Below are 19180 nucleotides of genomic sequence, written 5' to 3'. Positions count from 1 at the left end.
ATAAAAAAAGTTTTGAAAGCTAAAAGACATAAAACAGAAAGTATATATAAAAAAACAAGAATCTAGAAGATTTCATGTGGTAGCCATTTTATGGGAGTCCACCAGGCCAATCACACTGGGGACGTATGATACTGCTAATTTGCAAAATGTGCAGAGTAATAATTGCAAAATTCACTCATGTTCAGATCTAGCCCAATTTGACTTGTGTTATTACCATATATAGAGCTGAGGGAAGAAGATATTTTGCTTCATCCTCCAGAAGGTGCCAGGTATTTTCCTTAATATGCTGACAGCAAGCAGTATATTCAGTTGTTTTCCCAACAGTTTATTCAACTGGCAGCATTGCCTCCCTTTTTTTCACAGCCTCAAGTAAGGTCATTTATTTTTGCTGGCAGCTAATACACCTGAACAGGACAGTGACTCATAACCTGGCTCTTTGTTTAAATATTGTTTGCACCTTTAATAACATAAAAGAGCTAAGCAAGATTCTGAGATTTGAGGTGGAGAGAGAGGTGGCCTTGTATTTACAGTAAATCACATGCTACTGCACTGTTCTCTGATAAAGCAAATTGGAATCAATTAAACGTAGCAGATGTTAGGTGACTGTGTTTATTATTTATTACTCTCTTTATAATAATCTGACTTGATCTGCAGTTTCTACCAGCAGGAAACTTTAGAGATGCTTGGGCAAGACAGTGGTGAGATTTTTAGCAAGGAATTCATCAGCCTACTGGAAGTTTAACTGCCATTAGGTTTTGAAGAAGTCTGCTGCTTCATAAATAAAATGGCTGATGGGGGAAGAGGGAGATACAAAACAATGTGTGTTCACAAAGAAACACATTCAGAAAGGCATGTCTAAAATAAGATACTCAAAGAGTATGCATAAAAATGCAATAACGATGTTCCGTAATTACTACTTGTTCAATAAAAAAAGGTTCCTTTATAACACAGGTAGACAACCTGTGACATTTACACTCTGCTGAACTACAGCTCTTAGCTCATCATTGGCTAAGCAAACTGGAGCAGGTGGGAGATGAAGTTCAGGAACATCTGGAGTGTAAGAAGCTACCCTCTCCTTACTATACTGTAAGTTATGAACATTGGTATTAATTTTCTAGAAGCAGGTACAACAATGCCCAAGCCCAAGTGTACGCAGGCCGTTGAATGCTATAGTCTTTATTTCACACACAAAAAAGCAATGATTCAAAGATAGCAATGTAGCATCATCAAAATCTGTACACCACAGATTTAGACATCTGAGTCCTCTAACAAGGTACTTATTCCAAACTTACTCATAAAAAATATAATGTAGTATAAAAACATGAACTGTGTAAGCAGCATCCTTCATCTTCAGCATGTATGATGCTTTGTGTCCAAAATTCACCAGCTCTCTTTTACAAGCATGTATAATATATATATAAAAGGAATTAATCGACTAACATACATGTAGTATATATCTAAAAGGCATTCACTTGATAATTAGGATCACCAAAAGCAAATTCTTGTTGTCTTCTTGTGCATGAGATCACTTTATTTTGGAATTATTGCTGTGTCATGCATGCTGGCTTCTTTTGAGGCTGCTATAACTTCAGAAAGTAAAATACACACACAATTCAGTGATATTAATTTGCAGGTTGATTCACCTGCATTTGAAAAAGGAGAATAATATAGTGAGCTTAAAGTGGACTCCCCTAGTGTGGAAGTGGTGAGAAGGAAAAAAAAAAGAAGACAAATGCAAAGTTTCATTATATTAAAGGCCAACTATTCTAAATTATAGCCCAGTTATCCCATGAGCAATTATCAAAAGCTACTCCCACCAATAAAGTTACTTTGAACAGAATAAGATGCTATCCAGAGAACTGTATTTTCTATGTTTTATATATCACAATAAACTTATGTGAATACAGTTAATTGTGTACACCAGGCAAAAATCATACAAAATTTTAAATTCCCCCAATAATAAAGTCTTTATACCTCTTTCTACTTCTTTGTACACATCCCATTCTTTTGCCACAGTAGGTAATTTCTACTTGGAACATTTTGAGAATTGTGAATATCATATTATAAAAATAGCTAAGAAACATCTTTAATAGTATGTATACATTAATACTACTACTACTAATAATACACACACACACACACACACACACACACTATTACAAAACAATAAAGCACTATTTCTACATTCTACCACTAAGGGGCACAGTTGCAAACCAAGGTGTAGACTTGCACCAGCAAATCCAACTAAAAAGATTCTGAACAGCATCTTTCCAACTTGCAACCAGAAAGTAGCTTCCTAGAAGAAGCCACAACAGCCATGGTTCCTGCTCACACTTGAAGACATCCTTATCTGCTACAGAAATGTGAGACAGATAAATATAAACTAGAAAGCTGTTTGACACAGGTTTATTATTAATAAAGTTATGCTATTTAAAAAAAAATGAAGGCACCACAAGAGGAGGCAGGAATTAAGCAGAAATATGGGTAGAGGAATAAGCAGCCTAGGTGGCTAAGTTTTATAACCAGAAATTATATTAGTGTTGCCTCACCATCTTGTGAATAATACCTACCAAGGCAATGTTCTGCAGAAAATCAGACAAGTTATCAATCTGATGTTAGTTATACTCAATCTTAGCACTGCTGCTCTTTTATTAAAGTAAAGTCACTGAACCACCAATTGATTTGCCAACTTGATAACTATAGGAATTATAGTGAAAAATGAAATCTTGCAAGGGATACCCCCAATTCAAAGACTGCATATATATTTGCTATAGTTGATTGTTCCCAATCACAAAAACATCTACCGAGCAACAGTGCTAGTAAAGAGATTTACATGATTTTTAATGCAGCATTTGAAGGATGACAATGTCCTTTGTTTAGAGCAAACATTTCTCAAACCAGCTGTAAAGCTTAGTGAATGCCCCTTGTTTGTTTTGTTTGCTGCAAGTCTGCATAACCATGTGTTTTTCCTACTCCATCTGCATTTTAACTTTTTTTCCTAGTTTAAAGTGATTCCGTTTCATCTTAACATCAAATCACTATAAATAAAAATACACAATCAGAATAATATTCCACCAATAAAAATTCAAGGATCTGCAACTGAATGCAACTCTTACATACATAAAGCTCTTAGTTCCATATTTTATTTATTTATTATTTATTTACTATTTCAATGTATAATAAATAAATAGCATTTCAAATTCATGACTCTGGGCAGCTAACAATATTTAAAAATAGCAAATGCCTGCTTCTTGTATTGTTATTGGACCTGTGGATCAGCAGAATGTACTAGCTGATGAACAAGCAAGATTTAGGGAGGGCAGATCTACAATGGATCAATGTGCCATTTTACAATTTCTAATAAAGAAATACACACATGTGCAATACTGCTCTTATTGGTTGTCTTCATTGAGTTAAGCCATCAATTCAATTCCAAGGGACTGTCTCCAGTGGAAACTGTCCCTCACTTTTACTGATTGGGGGCTACTCTTTCTAATTAGATACTATACCTTTGGAAGACCTGAACAACTAGGCTGGGGACAGGGTATCCTGAAGGAAGTCTATCTGTGTGCAGTTGCTGAGAATTGAGCCCAACTTGATGGCACATAATAAATTAAAACAAAATCAAGATAGAGTCGCCCAAGTTAGATGTGAAAGAGCTGGCCACCTTACTACAGACATTCCAATCTGTTAAGGAGTGAAAAAGGGTTGCATTTTAATTTCCTTACTGTTTAATATCTATGTGAATTCAGTTGTAGCTGGCTTAGCCAAAACATTCCACCCTCCTAAACAGAGCGACAGGCATTTGGCACTACTGTTGTATGCCAACGATGCAGCAATTCTTCTGCTCACACAGGTGCACCTCAGGAGCAGTCTATGGGCTTTAGAAGAATTCTGTAAGGAGGAAGGGCCTACAATCAATCAATCTAAGACCAGAATTATGCTTTTGGGAGGAAGACCAAGTCACCACAAACACCAATAACAAATTGGAAAAATAAAACTGATACTTTAAAAAAACTTGGCATAATTTTTCAAGTCACTGGAGCTTGCCAAAGCCAACAATAGAGCAAAGGCAATTTGGGCCCTTTTTCATTCCAAAGAGGGTAGATGCATGCCTGCCACCATCAAGCTTTTCAAAGCTAAAGCTGCATCCCAAATGCTGTATGGTGCACAGTACGTGCCGACGATTCAAAACCCTTAGATGTTGTTCAGTCTAGGTTTTTCTGAGTATTCTTCTGCTTCCCATGCTGTGTTTCAAATACTTTAATCAACATGGAAACTGGAGGAATCTGCATTTGCTAATGGCTTAAACTTCTGTTTTCCAAATGCTCATTGGTCCCATTAATTCTCCTTGACAGTTTCTCATCAAATGAGAGAGAAAAATCTCTGCTAACCTGCATTATTGGGGCCTTTCTACCTACTCTTTGCTGCTCCTAGGTTTAGAGAGATGCTGAAATCTTTCTAAGTGTCTTTGAACATCACACCACAGACAAATTTGGATGCTATAACCAACTTTCAGGGGGGTTCCAAACTGGAAACCTTTTACAGCCACAAGCTACTTATTCAACCTTGTTTGTCCAGCGCACTAGAGCCATTTCTTTGGCTTGTTTGAATGCCTTACCCTCAGCAGCACGAGATGGGAGGTACAGCAGGATCCCATTCGATGAGAGAGGCCGTCCACTGGTCAGCATGAACCCGAGACCTCATCGCGTGCATTCTTCCACTGCCCCTTCTACGCCAATTTACAGGCAGGCATGCCTTTAGCACCTCCTAACAAACTCCCAATCTTGTATAAGGGAGAGCTGTTCGTTTCCAACTTGCTTGGTTTCTCTCTGCAGCAATTTCCCTAAGATGGCACAGGATGCCCTAATCTTGGAGTGATTTTCTCTTTTATTTTATTGCATTTCCATTGCATTTCTGTTTTATATGTTTTATACTGTTTTACTGTATTTTATTCAATTTCCCCCCTTTTTTGGTTTTTAATTTTTAATTTTTTAGCTTTTACATGACTGTTGTACTTTGTTGTATTTGTTAATTGCTTCTGAGATTTTTTTTTTTTAACTGTGCTGATCACTGATCATTATTTTAAAAATAAAATTGATTCCTGGCATAACACTTATTAAGATTTTTTATATTAATAAATCATAACTAAACTATTAATATTCTCATATTCACAAATAAGGAAGAAGGCAAAGAAGCTGTGGTGAGCATAAATCTGAATTTAGGACATCTGCTATTAACCAAAGGAATGGTAAACGTCAGTGGCATTAACTCCTAGAGGAAAGGAAAAATTACAGGGAAACTGGAAACACTTCCTCAAAAGAATTGGGCTTTGAAAAAATACTTTAAAGAAAGGAAGTGGAAAGGGAAGCTAATCTACAGCATAAAGTAAAAGTACCCCCCCGCCCAAAATAAGGAAGGTATTACAAGCAAAGAGGGAAGAAGAAAAACATCTGAAATTACATAGTATTTACAAAAAGGGAAGCAAGTAAAAGCAGAAATTAATACAGATGCTAAGAATTGGAGAAAAGAATACAACAGCAATCTAGTATGTAGCTGTATATGCTTAAACTGCACTGATTTCATTTCAGTGGGAAAAGAATACTTAGATTATTGTTTACTGCAGAGATGGGAACAGAGATCTATGTAACAATCAAAGGAAATTGGTTGTTTTTATGAGAATAAAAGAAAACAAATTATCCTGCACATTGCAGAAAAAGGTTTGAAAAGAGGCTATACATGATATGAAGAATCTCATCAATGAATGTTTCATCTTTTAAATATTTTTCTTAAAATGTTTTATTAAAAATGAACATGCATCAAACATATAATCATGAACAATTTCTAATGATATTCTGTTTTACAGATAGTAGAGAAGAGAGCTAAGTTAATTGATCTAGTAACTGAACTTTTTCTAAAAGTGCAAAGACAAAGGAGGCAAATAAATAGAAAATCTGAAGTCATGGAATAGATGTGAGCAAGAAGAAGAGTATGGATAGAAATGTGAGAGGTAGAAGAGAGGAACACAAAGCAATCAGAACAGAAAAAACAAAATAGAAGAAAAATTAAGGAACAGAAAACTAGCAGAACAGATTCTGCTGGCTTGCAAAATTGCAAGAATTACACGAATACGTTTCTGGTGTACTTACCAGAACTGTATCTTTTCTTCACTAAAAGCTAATTATGCAGCACTATACTTTAAAAATCCCATCTATAATATGATTCCCACGCCTGTGGGTAAAACAGGTAAACATACACAGAAATTCAAGTTTTGGTTGCCAGAATGAAACTTTATTATGAGAATTGCTTCTGCTTTGAAAATGCTGAAGCATGTCTTAACATACAGGATTTCCATTATAGTAAATATTGGTGTCATGCTTTCTTCTTCTGGACTATCAGTTTGCTTTTGGCTAAGCATCTCTTACCTTTTACTTGAATGATCACATTTTAAACAAATATAGTTATGACTACATTATGGTAGCTGAATGCAATCAAATGAAACAGGATGGTATTTCATGTAATGTCCCTGTTTATTTAAGTAATACTGAACAGGTGGTAGACACAGTAAATTCCACCAACACCTTTCTTTAAGTGGATCCACATGCACCACCTTCAATGTCATAATTTCCTAACATGTACCATTTCAGAGTTATCAGACAGTAATGTTCCAGCCACTTCATGTACATAAGGCTTAGTATATATCACCCATAGTTTGAAACAAGATAAAGGAAACTCCAAAGTTGCAGAAATAGGCATGAAAAAGTGTTTAATAAAACTACTAGATTACAGCAAGAAGCAATTGATGAAGAACATGCTCAGGTTGTTTATGGAAAAAAATCTCTGCATAAGGTTAAGAACACATACTTCACTGATATGGTTCAGTCATTTCAACCAGCATACACTCCACTCAAGAGAGTTTATATTGCAGGGAAACTGCTGGATATGGTACATAATTGTTGGATATGGTACATAAAGAACTGAGAACTGTGCAAATAGTATATAAGGGGAAAATAGCTACCCTGGGTTTTGACAGGCAAAATAATATTAACAAGTATTCATATATGCCTGTATACCAACAGAAGAAAGAAGCATATTCCGGATACGTCAGGTATGCAGCAGTAAAAACTATAACAAATTGTCAAAACATTTAAATGTTAATATACAGCTTTATCATAGATGATATTATAGATACTCAAGATGTGAAGGAATTTTGAAGAAACAGAGAAAAGTCTCCAAATACTTTATGGTTACAGTGGTCATTTAATGCAACTCCAACCAAAATTATTTCAGTGCTCCAGAAACAAAGGTGAATACAGTAAATACTGCAATGAATTTTCATAATGATCACTCTGCAGTAGGAACTCTATGGAAAAAAGGGGTGAAACTGAGCACATCAATTGACTGTTAGGAGTGCTGCATCAAGAATTGGCCTATACTGATGGCAATTTATGAACAAATTGTGAAAAACTAGGTGGAACTGCCAAGACCAAAGTTTGCAATATAGAGCTAAAAAAGAGAAACACTAAACATTTGTTAATTATCCTAAACCATATTTCTGTGGCCTGAATAATTTTGGAAGGAGGAGGTTGTAACCTTGGATAGAAAAACAAGAATGACAGAGTTGACCACAGGCATTAAAAACGTAAATGGAATGCACATTATCTCCAACTTATTTTCTTGTCAATATTCTCAATGAAAGGGTTAATCCTTAACTACTAAAGAAAGGGAATTGACTATGACACAGTCAATAATCATCATTTTCCTTAATACTAACTATAATAAATTTCAAAGCAAAAGGTGATCTATTCAAGAAATATCTGATGGTGACTTTTTAAAGAAAGTTCCACCAGTAAGCTGGTAGAAGGCACTTAAATTACTGAAATAGCAATTTAGCTTTTAACAGCAATAGCTTCCTCTGTTGGTGTATAAATAGTGCTTTCTAGTCTTAGAGAAGTTTATTCAAAATTGAGAAAAAAATTCAGAACTGAAAAGAAAAATCTTGTCTTTCTTTTCCAGATTCTGAATAAAGAGAAAAACACAGATGGACTAAATTCAATACCCAGCAATATTTTAAATTTATTCTGCTGATTTGGCTGAAATTGCCTTCTTTTATCTGCAGAATATTGTTTATATATAAAATAATTTTAAAACATGCATACTTCATTTTAGTTAATTTTTAAAATTATTATTTGTTGAAGAAAGTAAACTCTGATTAAATAAGTTTAAGATAATCTAAAATGTTATGCTTCTTATAGCAGAAATATCTTTCAAACATAAACAACTAACTGAACTGGAACTGCAAGTCCTAATGATTTCATCCACCCATCTATTTATTTATTTATTTGTATGTACAGTATGTCTAGTACAGTATCATTATTCTATTTTTTAAATTAAGAATAGTCTGAAAAAAGTCTCACTCATTATATAGTATATACCTTCTTAAATAACGAATGCACTTTTACTAGAAATGATTATACAATCTACCTGTCTAGTGAATACATTACAATTTAAATTTATCAGATGTAAATAAAATCCACCAAGCTTGTTAAATGTTTATAGCTAAAATTATCAAATCAAAAAACATATAATATCACATTACAATAGACATTTTTTCTATATAGGCTAATAACTGAAAATTCATTATTTTTAATGTACAGTTTAATAATACAACTATTATTTACAGAACACTCCATATAAATATAATTCTCAAGGAAACCAATACATTTTGTGGACTCCAGCTGCAAACATTTAGTGCTATCACTTAAAGGACTCAAACTGGATATTATTTTTTACTGGCCCACTTTTGAGGACAGAATGCAGAAATAATCAAGTGTCAAATTCAGCCCAAGAAACTAAGTGGGACAATTCAGGAACAGTTCAGTTACTTTATTAGCTTACACCTACTAGACAGAATCTCGCCAGACTAACTCTAACCCCCAATGACAGCAACTAAACACTCTGAATTCCTTAGGGTGGTGCCAGTCCCCTTCTCTTCACTTTCACACGCTCCGGCTGAGGGCTGACAAGATGCTTGGAATTCTTCTCCCCCTCCCTATGACCCTGGACCTCTGTGCCACGATCCTCCTCGCTCATGCCTTCCATCACATCAAGAGTTATAATCATCATTGGACTTGTGGGGAAGAATGGCAGACTGAAGATGGCTCTGCAAAAAGCGGAGCTGACGATTACACCTAAGAACAAGGAGCTGATGAGTAGATCAGCTCCTTCTACCCTCTCTGGAGAAAGAGAGGACATGAGATTGCCCATGTTGTGCTCCATGATTGGTCCTCATAAGGAGACTGCAAGGCAGCAGTCTCTGGAGAGTGGAAGAACCAGGAGACAAGAGAATTCACCATTCTTGCTCGACTGCAGTCAGAGCCTTCAAAGGACACTAAGTTTGCACTTCCTTTGCTAACCACGTTTGGAAATTGCCTATCAACTGCTTTAAAGAAGTTAGACACCCTCAAAATGACAAGGCTAGAACACCAAGTGAGTGCCTTCAATCCTTAATATAAGAAAATGAAACTGTATCTTTCTATGCTTGAAGAATTCAAAATAAACAGCAAAAAGCAAGACAAAGTTTTGGCTACAGAAAGTTTTAAACAGATTAAGGGCTCAGAAAATGGAATATTTTACTTCGAATATTAAGACTTTGAAATTAACTTTAAAGAATAAGTGAATGTTCATGGGAAAGAAAAATTATTTTTGATATTGGAGATATAACAAGATAAGCAACTTATAATGGCGCTCAGAGATATTGTTGAGGAATGGCAACAGGACTTTGAATCAATAATGTCAGCTATGTTGTTTATTTTTATAAATACCTTGTTCCCAGAAAAAGCTGTTACAACAGGAGAAGCTGTTACAGAAAAAGATTTGGAACAAAACTTATCTGACTTGATTATGGCCAACAATGTGAACAAGAATTTATCACTGGATGTACCAAAAAAAAAAAAAAAATCAGATGAGGCTCTAAAAATTAAGAAGGAAACAAAAATGTCAATTCAAGAGAGTAATTGAAATAATTTCTTCCTGCTGGACTTACAAAAGAAGCTTGTAAAGTTTTGAAGAAATTCAAGACAAGGGATAATAATCATTTGAATGGATTAAAGAGCAAGACTGTTTTATGTAAAAGGAAGGAATAGAAAGTTGGCTTATTTGATCAGGATTAAAATGGGATATGTTGTTATTTTGGGGAGTTCTTTCTGGACTTGCTGACATTTGGACTAGAAAAGATGCTGTTTATTGAATTTGCTTACATTTAAGAGTTGAAATATGGAATGATGAGTTTTATATTTGCTAATTAATGTGATTATTTTACAGCTCTGTTTGGACTTTTTGCTGACAGCTGGATTAAAAAAGACCTTGTTTATTGGATTTGCCTATAGTTAAGAGTTGAATTAGGGGATGAAGAGTTTTATATCTGTTAACTAAGAGGAGGTGAAGAGATAATGAAATTATTTATACTTATCATGATGAGGGTGAGAAGTTGCTTTCTTAGTTTTTTTCTTTTCTCTATTTTTTCTTTCTTTTTTACTTTCTTGCACCTTTTATTCTCTCTATTTTTCTTTTTAGTTTGTATTATCTTTTATTATTGTAGTTAAAAATTTTAATAAAAATATTATTTAAAAAAAGAGTTATAATCATCACTCAAGACACATTTTCTGGGCATTATCTGAAAAATGTAAACCCTTCCTTTCTAATAAAGTAAACCAAGAATCAGCCATATTAAAAAACACACTGGATGTTTTGTTTTTTTTAAGCAATGGATGTCAGTGGCAATACCTCAGGTTTGAAAGCTAAATGAAAAATATCTCATCCTGCATTTCTCATGTACAATCTGTTCCAACTGAAATAAACAGAGAGTCTGCCATCAAATATTCCTCAAAAGGTACATCTGAGCAAGAAAGGTAACAGTAAACTCCACCTTAGTAAAGAGAGCAATCCTCCTGTATAGGAGATTCTATGTGTCAGGTACACATCTTCTAGCAAAGAGGTTACTTATTTCACAAGGAAAAATGTAAAGCCATTTATATCACTCATAGCAGTATAATATTCCCATATCACTATATTTATTTGCCCCACAGGTTTTTTTTTAGCCTGGCTGCAATGAAATAAATTCATTCTCAGTACCTTCAGGCACTAACGGGAGTAATTTAGACACACCCAATTCCCACAGAAAACAACAGACAGAACTGCTTACCTCTATACATACAATACATCCCTAAGATTTCTGATTTCATTGCATCTGCCCTAGTTATTCTAACAATGCTTCAATATAACCTCAGTTTTTTTTTTCCTTTTACAAGTTTCAGAAGCAAATTGACTCAGCATCAGAAAGGCTAAACCTTAAGTTTCCTTTTTAAAGAGCTTTGTTATTATTTAGAATCAGTGAAAAGGACTATTTTCAAGCTAAAGTCCAGTTTCATGCTATTTCCGAGATTGTCAATGTCACACAGAACACCAGAAGTTGGGGTATTGTTTGGTTTTTTTACTTGTTAAAACCTGAAATACATATTTTAAGGTATTTTGAAAATATGTCCTTGTGTCATAAAATAACATGAAAACTGCAATGTTCTTTCTTCTGTTGATGAAAGTAATGATGATCCCTGCTGCCTCAAATGCATGCCAACAAAGCAAAATTAATTCTTCTGACGTAGTGACACTCAATGTCCTTTCAACTGTTACTCTCCTTCACATAAATTTCTCTAACAGCTAACTGCAGCATGTCACTGGATATTTGGTATATCCAATTCCCTCCCACATCAAATGGCCTAAGTACATTATTATGACTATTTCACTTTTTCAAAAAATTAAGTACAGGCAGTCCTCATTTAGCAACCACAATTGAGACCTGCAACTTGGTCATTAAGCAAAGTGGTCACTTAAGTGAAACTGCAACTGTGCTTATGATCTTTCCTTTCCTGCAAAGGTCAGAAAGATGAGGATTTGTCGTAAAGTTACTTTTTCATCACTGTCGTGACTGCGAACGATCATTAAAAAAGGCAGTAGCTAAATGAGGACTACCTGTATTAATACTGCAATTATTTTTATTAAGAAGTCTTTCACTAATTCCTTCTGGTGTGCAATAGCCATAACAGTTATTGTTATGATAACTGAACCAATGATCTTCCACTGCTTCTAGAATACTCTGAAGTAAATTATACTTCCATTTAAATTGCGAATAAAGTAAGCACATGACTACTGACTTATCAGATGAACAGAACAAGACTGAGATGTACAGCACTGTGCAAAAGTTTTAGGCAGGTGTGAAAAAATGCTGTAAATTAAGAATGCTTTCAAAAATATATACTGTAATTGTTTATGTTTATCAATTTACAAAATGCAAAGTGAGCAAACAGAAGAGAAATCTAAATCAAATCAATATTTGGTGTGACCATCCTTTGCCTTCAAAACAGCATCAATTCTTACACTTGCATGCTTTGTACACTTGCACAAAGTCAGGGAACTTGTAGGATTAGAGTCGGGTGTATGATTAACCAATTATACCAAGCAGGTGCTAATGATCATCAATTTCATATGTCGGTTGAAACACAGTCATTAAATGAAACAGAAACAGCTGTGTAGGAGGCTTAAAACTGGGTGAGGAACAGCCAAACTCTGCTACCAAGGTGAGGTTGTGGAAGACAGTTTCATGTCACAGGTCATACACCATGGCAAGACTGAGCACAGCAACCAGACACGAGGTAGTTAGACTGCATCAGCAAGGTCTCTCCCAGGCAACAATTTCAAAGCAGACTGGGGTTTCAAGATGTGCTGTTCAAGCTCTTCTGAAGAAGCACAAAGAAACGGGCAACACTGAGGACCGGAGACGCAGTAGTCGACCAAGGAAACTTAATGCAGCAGATGGAAGACACATCAAGCTTACTTCCCTTCGACATCGGAAGATGTCCAGCAGTGCCATCAGCACAGAACTGGTGGAAACCAGTGGGACCCAGGTACACCCATCTACTGCCTGGAGAAGTCTGGCCAGAAGTGCTCTTCATGGAAGAATCACGGCCAAAAAGCCATAACTCCAACATGGAAACAAGGCTAAGCAACTCAACTATGCACAAAAACATATGAAATGGGGTGCAGAAAAATGGCAGCAGGTGCTCTGGACTGAGTCCAAATTTGAAAGATTTGGCTGTAGCAGGAGGCAATTTGTTCACCGAAGGGCTGGAGAGCAGTACAATAATGAGTATCTGCTGGCAACAGTGAAGCATGGTGGAGGTTCCTTGCAAGTTTGGGGCTGCATTTCTGCAAATGGAGTTGGAGATTTGGTCAGGATCAATGGTGTCCTTAATGCTGAGAAATACACGTAGATACTTATCCATCATGCCATACCATCAGGGAGGTGTGTGATTGGCCCCAAATTTATTATGCAGCAGCACAACAACCCCAAACATACAGCCAATGTCGTGAAGAACTATCTTCAGCATAAAGAAGAACAAGGAGTCCTGGAAGTGATGGTTTGGCCCCCACAGAGCCCTGATCTCAACATCATCGAGTCTCTCTGGGATTACATGAAGAGCCAGAAGGATTTGAGGCAGCCTACATCCACAGGAGATCTGTAGTTAGTTCTCCAAGATGTTTGGAACAACCTACCTGCCAAGTTCCTTCAAAAACTGTGTGCAAGCGTACCTAGAAGAATTGATGCTGTTTTGAAGGCAAAGGGTGGTCACACCAAATATTGATTTGATTTGGGCTTTTCTTCTGTTTGTTCACTTTGCATTTTGTAAATTGATAAACATAAACAATTACAATATATATTTTTGAAAGCATTCTTTACAGCATTTTTTCCCACCTGCCTAAAACTTTTGCACAGTACTGTATATAAAAACTACAAATAACATAGCAAGCAAATACTAATCTAACCTTCCTTTCTTATTTCCCACTGCTCTACTTCTTTCATATCTTATTTACATATTTGCTTTTTAAAAACTACGATATGTATACATTTCTATACAAGTTTTTCTAACACTGTATTTTAGCATACATTGTTCATCCATTATTTTATCATCTTAGCTCATACTAGTAGATTCGGCTGAAAGACAGTGACAACAGAGAGAACCTGAATCTATGTGTCTATCCATACATACATCCATGCTGCCTATTGAGCTTTGACAGTAGTCATATTTGACTACTTGTGTTAAATCAGTATAAACAGGGCAATGCTGTGTAGCTGCTCTTCAATGTAATTTCCCTGATTCCTTCCCTTTGCATTTTCATTAGCACAATATCTTTGGAATGTGTCCATCTCTATGAGAAATTCTGAGACTATTGGGCCTTAAACATGAGTATCTATAAGAGGGAAAAGGATAACTTGTCTTATGACATCATGACAAAAATAATGTAATTTATATATTTGCGTCAGAAGTCACGAAGTCTTTGGATAGTTCAATCTTCGCTTGGATGGCAATGAGTCTGGGACAGCTCAGAAGTTCATACCCACCACGGCAATCATGGACCTTATCCAAGTAATTGAGAACCCAACACATGTTGGAGGTCACAGACTAGGAGGCAAGACCTATTAGATCAATCCATCCCAGATAACTAATGGACACTGATGGATTCCAGAGGGAGCTTGGGTTTTCCCAAGGATCTGATCAGTGGTTCAGCTGTGGCCTTGGTCACTGCTTGGAATCAGGATATGACAGGCCTTAAACCAGATTGCTCCTATGTGGCTTCTCACTGTATATTAATCCCAAGGTGTTCCTTAGTTTTCTGAGCAATTTAGGGAGATAAAATACCAGAATAAACGCCTAGAGCAACAGTGAAGGAAGATGAAGAGTGAATCTGACCAAGTACAGGTAAAAGCCCATATTAGGGATTACAGTCTGGTGACAGAGACTGACAAAATAAATTTTTGTCAAAACAAAATTTTTTCCACTTTTATCACACTCACAGATGTTCTCCAGTAGCTCTCCAGTAGCTCTGCTGGAGATAGATGAGTTATAGGGCCTCCTGCAGGGGCCACTTTGAGGAATATTCTAGGCATCTGGCAGATAATGTCACTTGAATTTGCTTGGAGTAGGACTCCAACTGCACATGTACTAGGGAGATGATGGAAGCAAGGTCTAATGTGGTTAGCTAGGATGAGTATAAGCCTGTAACTCCTGAGGAAGTACTGGATCTTTGGGCCTGCTAACCTGACCACCTGTTTATTAAATCCATCCTGGTTGGAGAAGGCTACCCAGGATGTGACATGTGACTGGGCCCATGCCATATTATCTGCTTTGCTGAGGAAGGGAGTGGTCCCTGCAGCTTTGAAGGAAAGAGTGATGCATCCCTCCGTAAGAGGCCTTTGCTAGACCCAATGTGCTGGACAATTTTTGTCCAGTCTCCAGTCTTTTCTTTTTAGGAAAGGTTGCTGATGAGGGGGTTAATCTCATTAGACAGAGGGCCCTGGACCCCTTTCAGTCAGGGTTCAGGCCTGAACACAGTACTGAGACAGCAATGACTGCACTTGTTGATGACCTCTGGAGGAATTGAGACTTAGATAGGAATCCTTCTGGCCTGCCTCTGGGGATTAAGAGTAGGCAGTAAGGTGTTGTGGTGGTTCTCCTTTCTCTATGGTTGGGTCAGTTAGTATTGACAGGAGGGAAGAGATTAAATCTGAAGCCCCTAGTGTGTGAGGTGCCTCGGGACTCTATGCTCTCACTCTTGTTTAATACCTATTTGAGGCCAGTGGATTATCCGTCAGTTTGGGATTAGGCATTATCAACATGCAGATAATACCCAGACTGTTGTACAGCTCAACCCAAACTATCCAGGCAATGCTAGCAAGGTCTTGTTTGAGTATCTGGAGGCTATGGGGGCCTAGAGGGGGAGAAACAGGATCAAGCTCAACCTTGACAAGACTGAGTGGTTGTGGAGTTTTAGACCCCCTGAGTCCAGGGATATTTCATCTTTTCTCCTGAAAAGGGTTGCATTTCCTCCTTTAGGATTGGTGCACAATTTGAGGGTCTTTTTGGATTCACAGATTTGAGGAGCAGATGGCAGCTGTGGCTAACAAGGTCTTCACACAGCTCCATCTTGTGCACCAATTTCACCCCTATCTTCAGGCCCTTCACTCACTCATGCTTTGGTCACCTCACGCATGGACTTTTGCAATGCCTTCTACATGAGGCTGCCCTTGAAAACCACTCAGAAGCTGCAACTAGTCCAGAATGCAGCTATATAATTAATTATGAGTATGTCACATAATATCCATGTACCACCTTTGCTCTGAGAGCTGCACTGGTTACCAGTAGGTTTCTAGATGCAATTCATGGTACAGTACTGGTTATTGTCCATAATACATAGGATATGATTATCTGAAGGATTGCCCGTTTTCTGTAGTATCTTCCCAGCCAGTATGATTGGGCAGAGTGGGAATGCTCCAAAGTGGTCATTCATTAAACAGTGCCATCTGATGGGACCGAGGAAGTGTGACTTCTCTTTGCAGAATCTGCCCTATGGAACAGCAACCCCTGAGATTTGTCTGGCCCCACCCTGACATCAACAACCTCAGATATGCAGATGATACCACCCTAATGGCAGAAAGTGAAGAACTAAAGAGCCTGTTGATGAGGGTGAAAGAGGAGAGTGCGAAAGCTGGCTTGAAACTCAACATTAAAAAAACTAAGATCATGGCATCTGGACCCATCAATTCCTGGCAAATAGAAGGGGCAGAAATGGAAGCAGTCACAGACTTCATTTATTTGGGCTCCAAGATCACTGCAGACGGAGACTGCAGCCATGAAATTAAAAGACGCTTGCTCCTTGGGAGGAAAGCTATGGCAAACCTAGACAGCATATTAAAAAGCAGAGACACCACCTTGCCGACAAAGATCCGCATAGTCAAAGCTATGGTTTTTCCAGTAGTAATGTATGGCTGTGAGAGCTGGACCATAAAGAAGGCTGAGCACCGAAGAATTGATGCCTTTGAACTGTGGTGCTGGAGAAGACTCTTAAGAGTCCCCTGGACTGCTAGGAGGTCAAACCAGTCAATCTTAAAGGAAATCAACCCTGATTGCTCATTGGAAGGACTGATAATGAAGCTCAAGCTCAGATACTTTGGTCACCTAATGCGAAGAGAGGAGTCTTTGGAAAAGACCCTGATGCTGGGAAAGATTGAAGGGAGAAGGGGACGGCAGAGGATGAGATGGCTAGATAGCATCACTGAAGCAATGAGCATGAAACTGAGCAAACTCAGGGAGGCAGTGAAGGACAGGAAGGCCTGGCGCAATATGGTTCATGGGGTCACAAAGAGTCGGACACAACTTAACGACTGAACAACAACAACACCCTGACTGTATTTAACAGAGCCCTGAAAACCAAGTCTTCCCCTAGTCCTTGTGTTGGAGTGAGTGATGGGTTCAGTGTATTTTACTCTTTAGAATGGTTTTCTTCTGGACATTTTGGGTTTTTTAATCTGTATTTTATTATTGTTTTCATTGTACTCCACCCAGAGTTATTATAGAGTTCGGTAGCCATATAAATTTAATAAAGTAAATACATAATAAATCATGTATGCAATGATGTCATCATACTGCATTTTGGTATTATGCCTTATAATGGATGCCTATGGTTTTAATCCCTAACTAATAATGTTATTTATGACAAGAGCATCTCTAGCATCACAAAAGGCCTACCTTGAGTCTGTGGAAAGTACGGAGCCAACAATTTTGCTCTTTTCTTCTCATATCCCTTCTGGGTAATATCTCCTAAAAAAAATAAGATAGCAAAATATCAGATGTAAGGTATCATAAATAGAGGATAGGAGATTTAAAGTCAATACATGCACATATGCAGCTATGGTCAGCTGAACCAGTTTTATGATCTAGCACCAAACAGTATAATTCAAATTATTATATAAAAGTGGAATGATTACAAGCTATTCTAAAAACCACTCACTGCTATTCCACACAATTTAAACTATCATAAACATTACAGATTTTTCATCTGTTTTGACATTATATATTTTTAACATCTCTCATAACTATTAATTTATTCAAAGCAAGCTAGATGGCAGTTACAAGCATTGGAAGATTTCATACAACATACACTGAAGACAAAGCAATATAGAAAATAGGTTACATGATCATTAATTTATTAAATAAAGGTCTGTGACACTGATCTGTTTGATATGCAGAAAGAGCCATATGGATGTTCCTTTTTCATTCTAAATTCTTATATTGTATCTGAATGTGTCGGTCTCTTAAGGAAGGCCAAGTCAGACTCCACAAGGACTGCTATAACTCTACTTTATTGTTGCAAGGTATACAAACAGCCTGACAGAGATTCTCTCTCCCACCTCTTACACCAAAAAAAAAACAAGGCAGAGAAATCTTGAGCTTCTTCCTCACCCCCTCCTCCCTTTCAGAGTCAAGCTGATATTTACTTAATGGCTGTTGGATACCTTCTTCAAGGCCATCTCTGTCTTGCTCTACAGAATGGTAGGGAAAATGTTAAAACATGAAAGGATTAAGACAGAAGAGAAAAAGCAGGAAGTCCAGAAATAACTGAATTGTCTCTGCAGCTGTCGTCATTATTTTTTTACTGTACCACAAAAGGATTATTTGTAAGCCATCTACTGTAAAGGAAAAACTTGGGCATGGCCACCATTCTAATGGAAACTGAATCTAGATACCTAGATTTGTGGCAAAGATATTGCTTCTGTACTGTAGTCTTTTCAGTATAATGCTTACACACCTTTTTCAATGAGTACAAAACCCAAGTCTCAAAAGTTTTCCAACACAGCATCTGCGATCAGAATGTTGTCCACATCTTTTCATCTCAAATATTACAGACAAGAAAAGCAATCAAGAAAAACTGGAAAATCCCTGGTTTTCTTTTTCAAGTTTTTTCCAATGCTCAGAAGAAAGAGAGTACAAACCAAACCAGTAATAAATTAGGATTCTAGACGGAGACATAACACAGCATAATTCATAAATTAATGAACTTTGTCTTCGAATTGTGGTTTGTAGCAAAAAATCAACTTTGGGATGGGTCTGCATCATGCTATGCCCAAAACACCACAGCAGGTCTTCCTTCTATTGTGTAAACCCTACATAATAGTTATTTCCTGAGCTTATACTACCTTTTACAGATGACATATTTTCTATTTATTAAAGTATTTAAAATCTACATACTCAGATCTCAGGGAACATTACAATCCATAAAATATAATAAA

General features: G+C 36.9%; 1 protein-coding gene across 2 annotated transcripts in view; it reads right to left on the bottom strand.

Moving 5' to 3' along the window:
* Positions 1–19180, bottom strand: part of DIP2B (DIP2 acetate--CoA ligase B (putative)) — a 196423-nt gene that overhangs the window by 95844 nt on the left and 81399 nt on the right. For both annotated transcript variants that reach the window (XM_088138184.1, XM_088138185.1), the window contains one exon: positions 17640–17711. In XM_088138184.1, the coding sequence (XP_087994310.1) occupies positions 17640–17711 (72 nt within the window). The remainder of the gene's footprint in view (positions 1–17639; positions 17712–19180) is intronic.

Source organism: Python bivittatus, unplaced genomic scaffold (assembly GCF_059951505.1).
Source record: "Python bivittatus isolate LINGU-HERP-01145 unplaced genomic scaffold, Pbiv_v1 ctg000220_np1212, whole genome shotgun sequence".
Taxonomy (NCBI): Eukaryota; Metazoa; Chordata; class Lepidosauria; order Squamata; family Pythonidae; genus Python; species Python bivittatus.
Note: the sequence above shows the minus strand (reverse complement) of the source record. Positions and strands in the feature narration are given on the sequence as shown.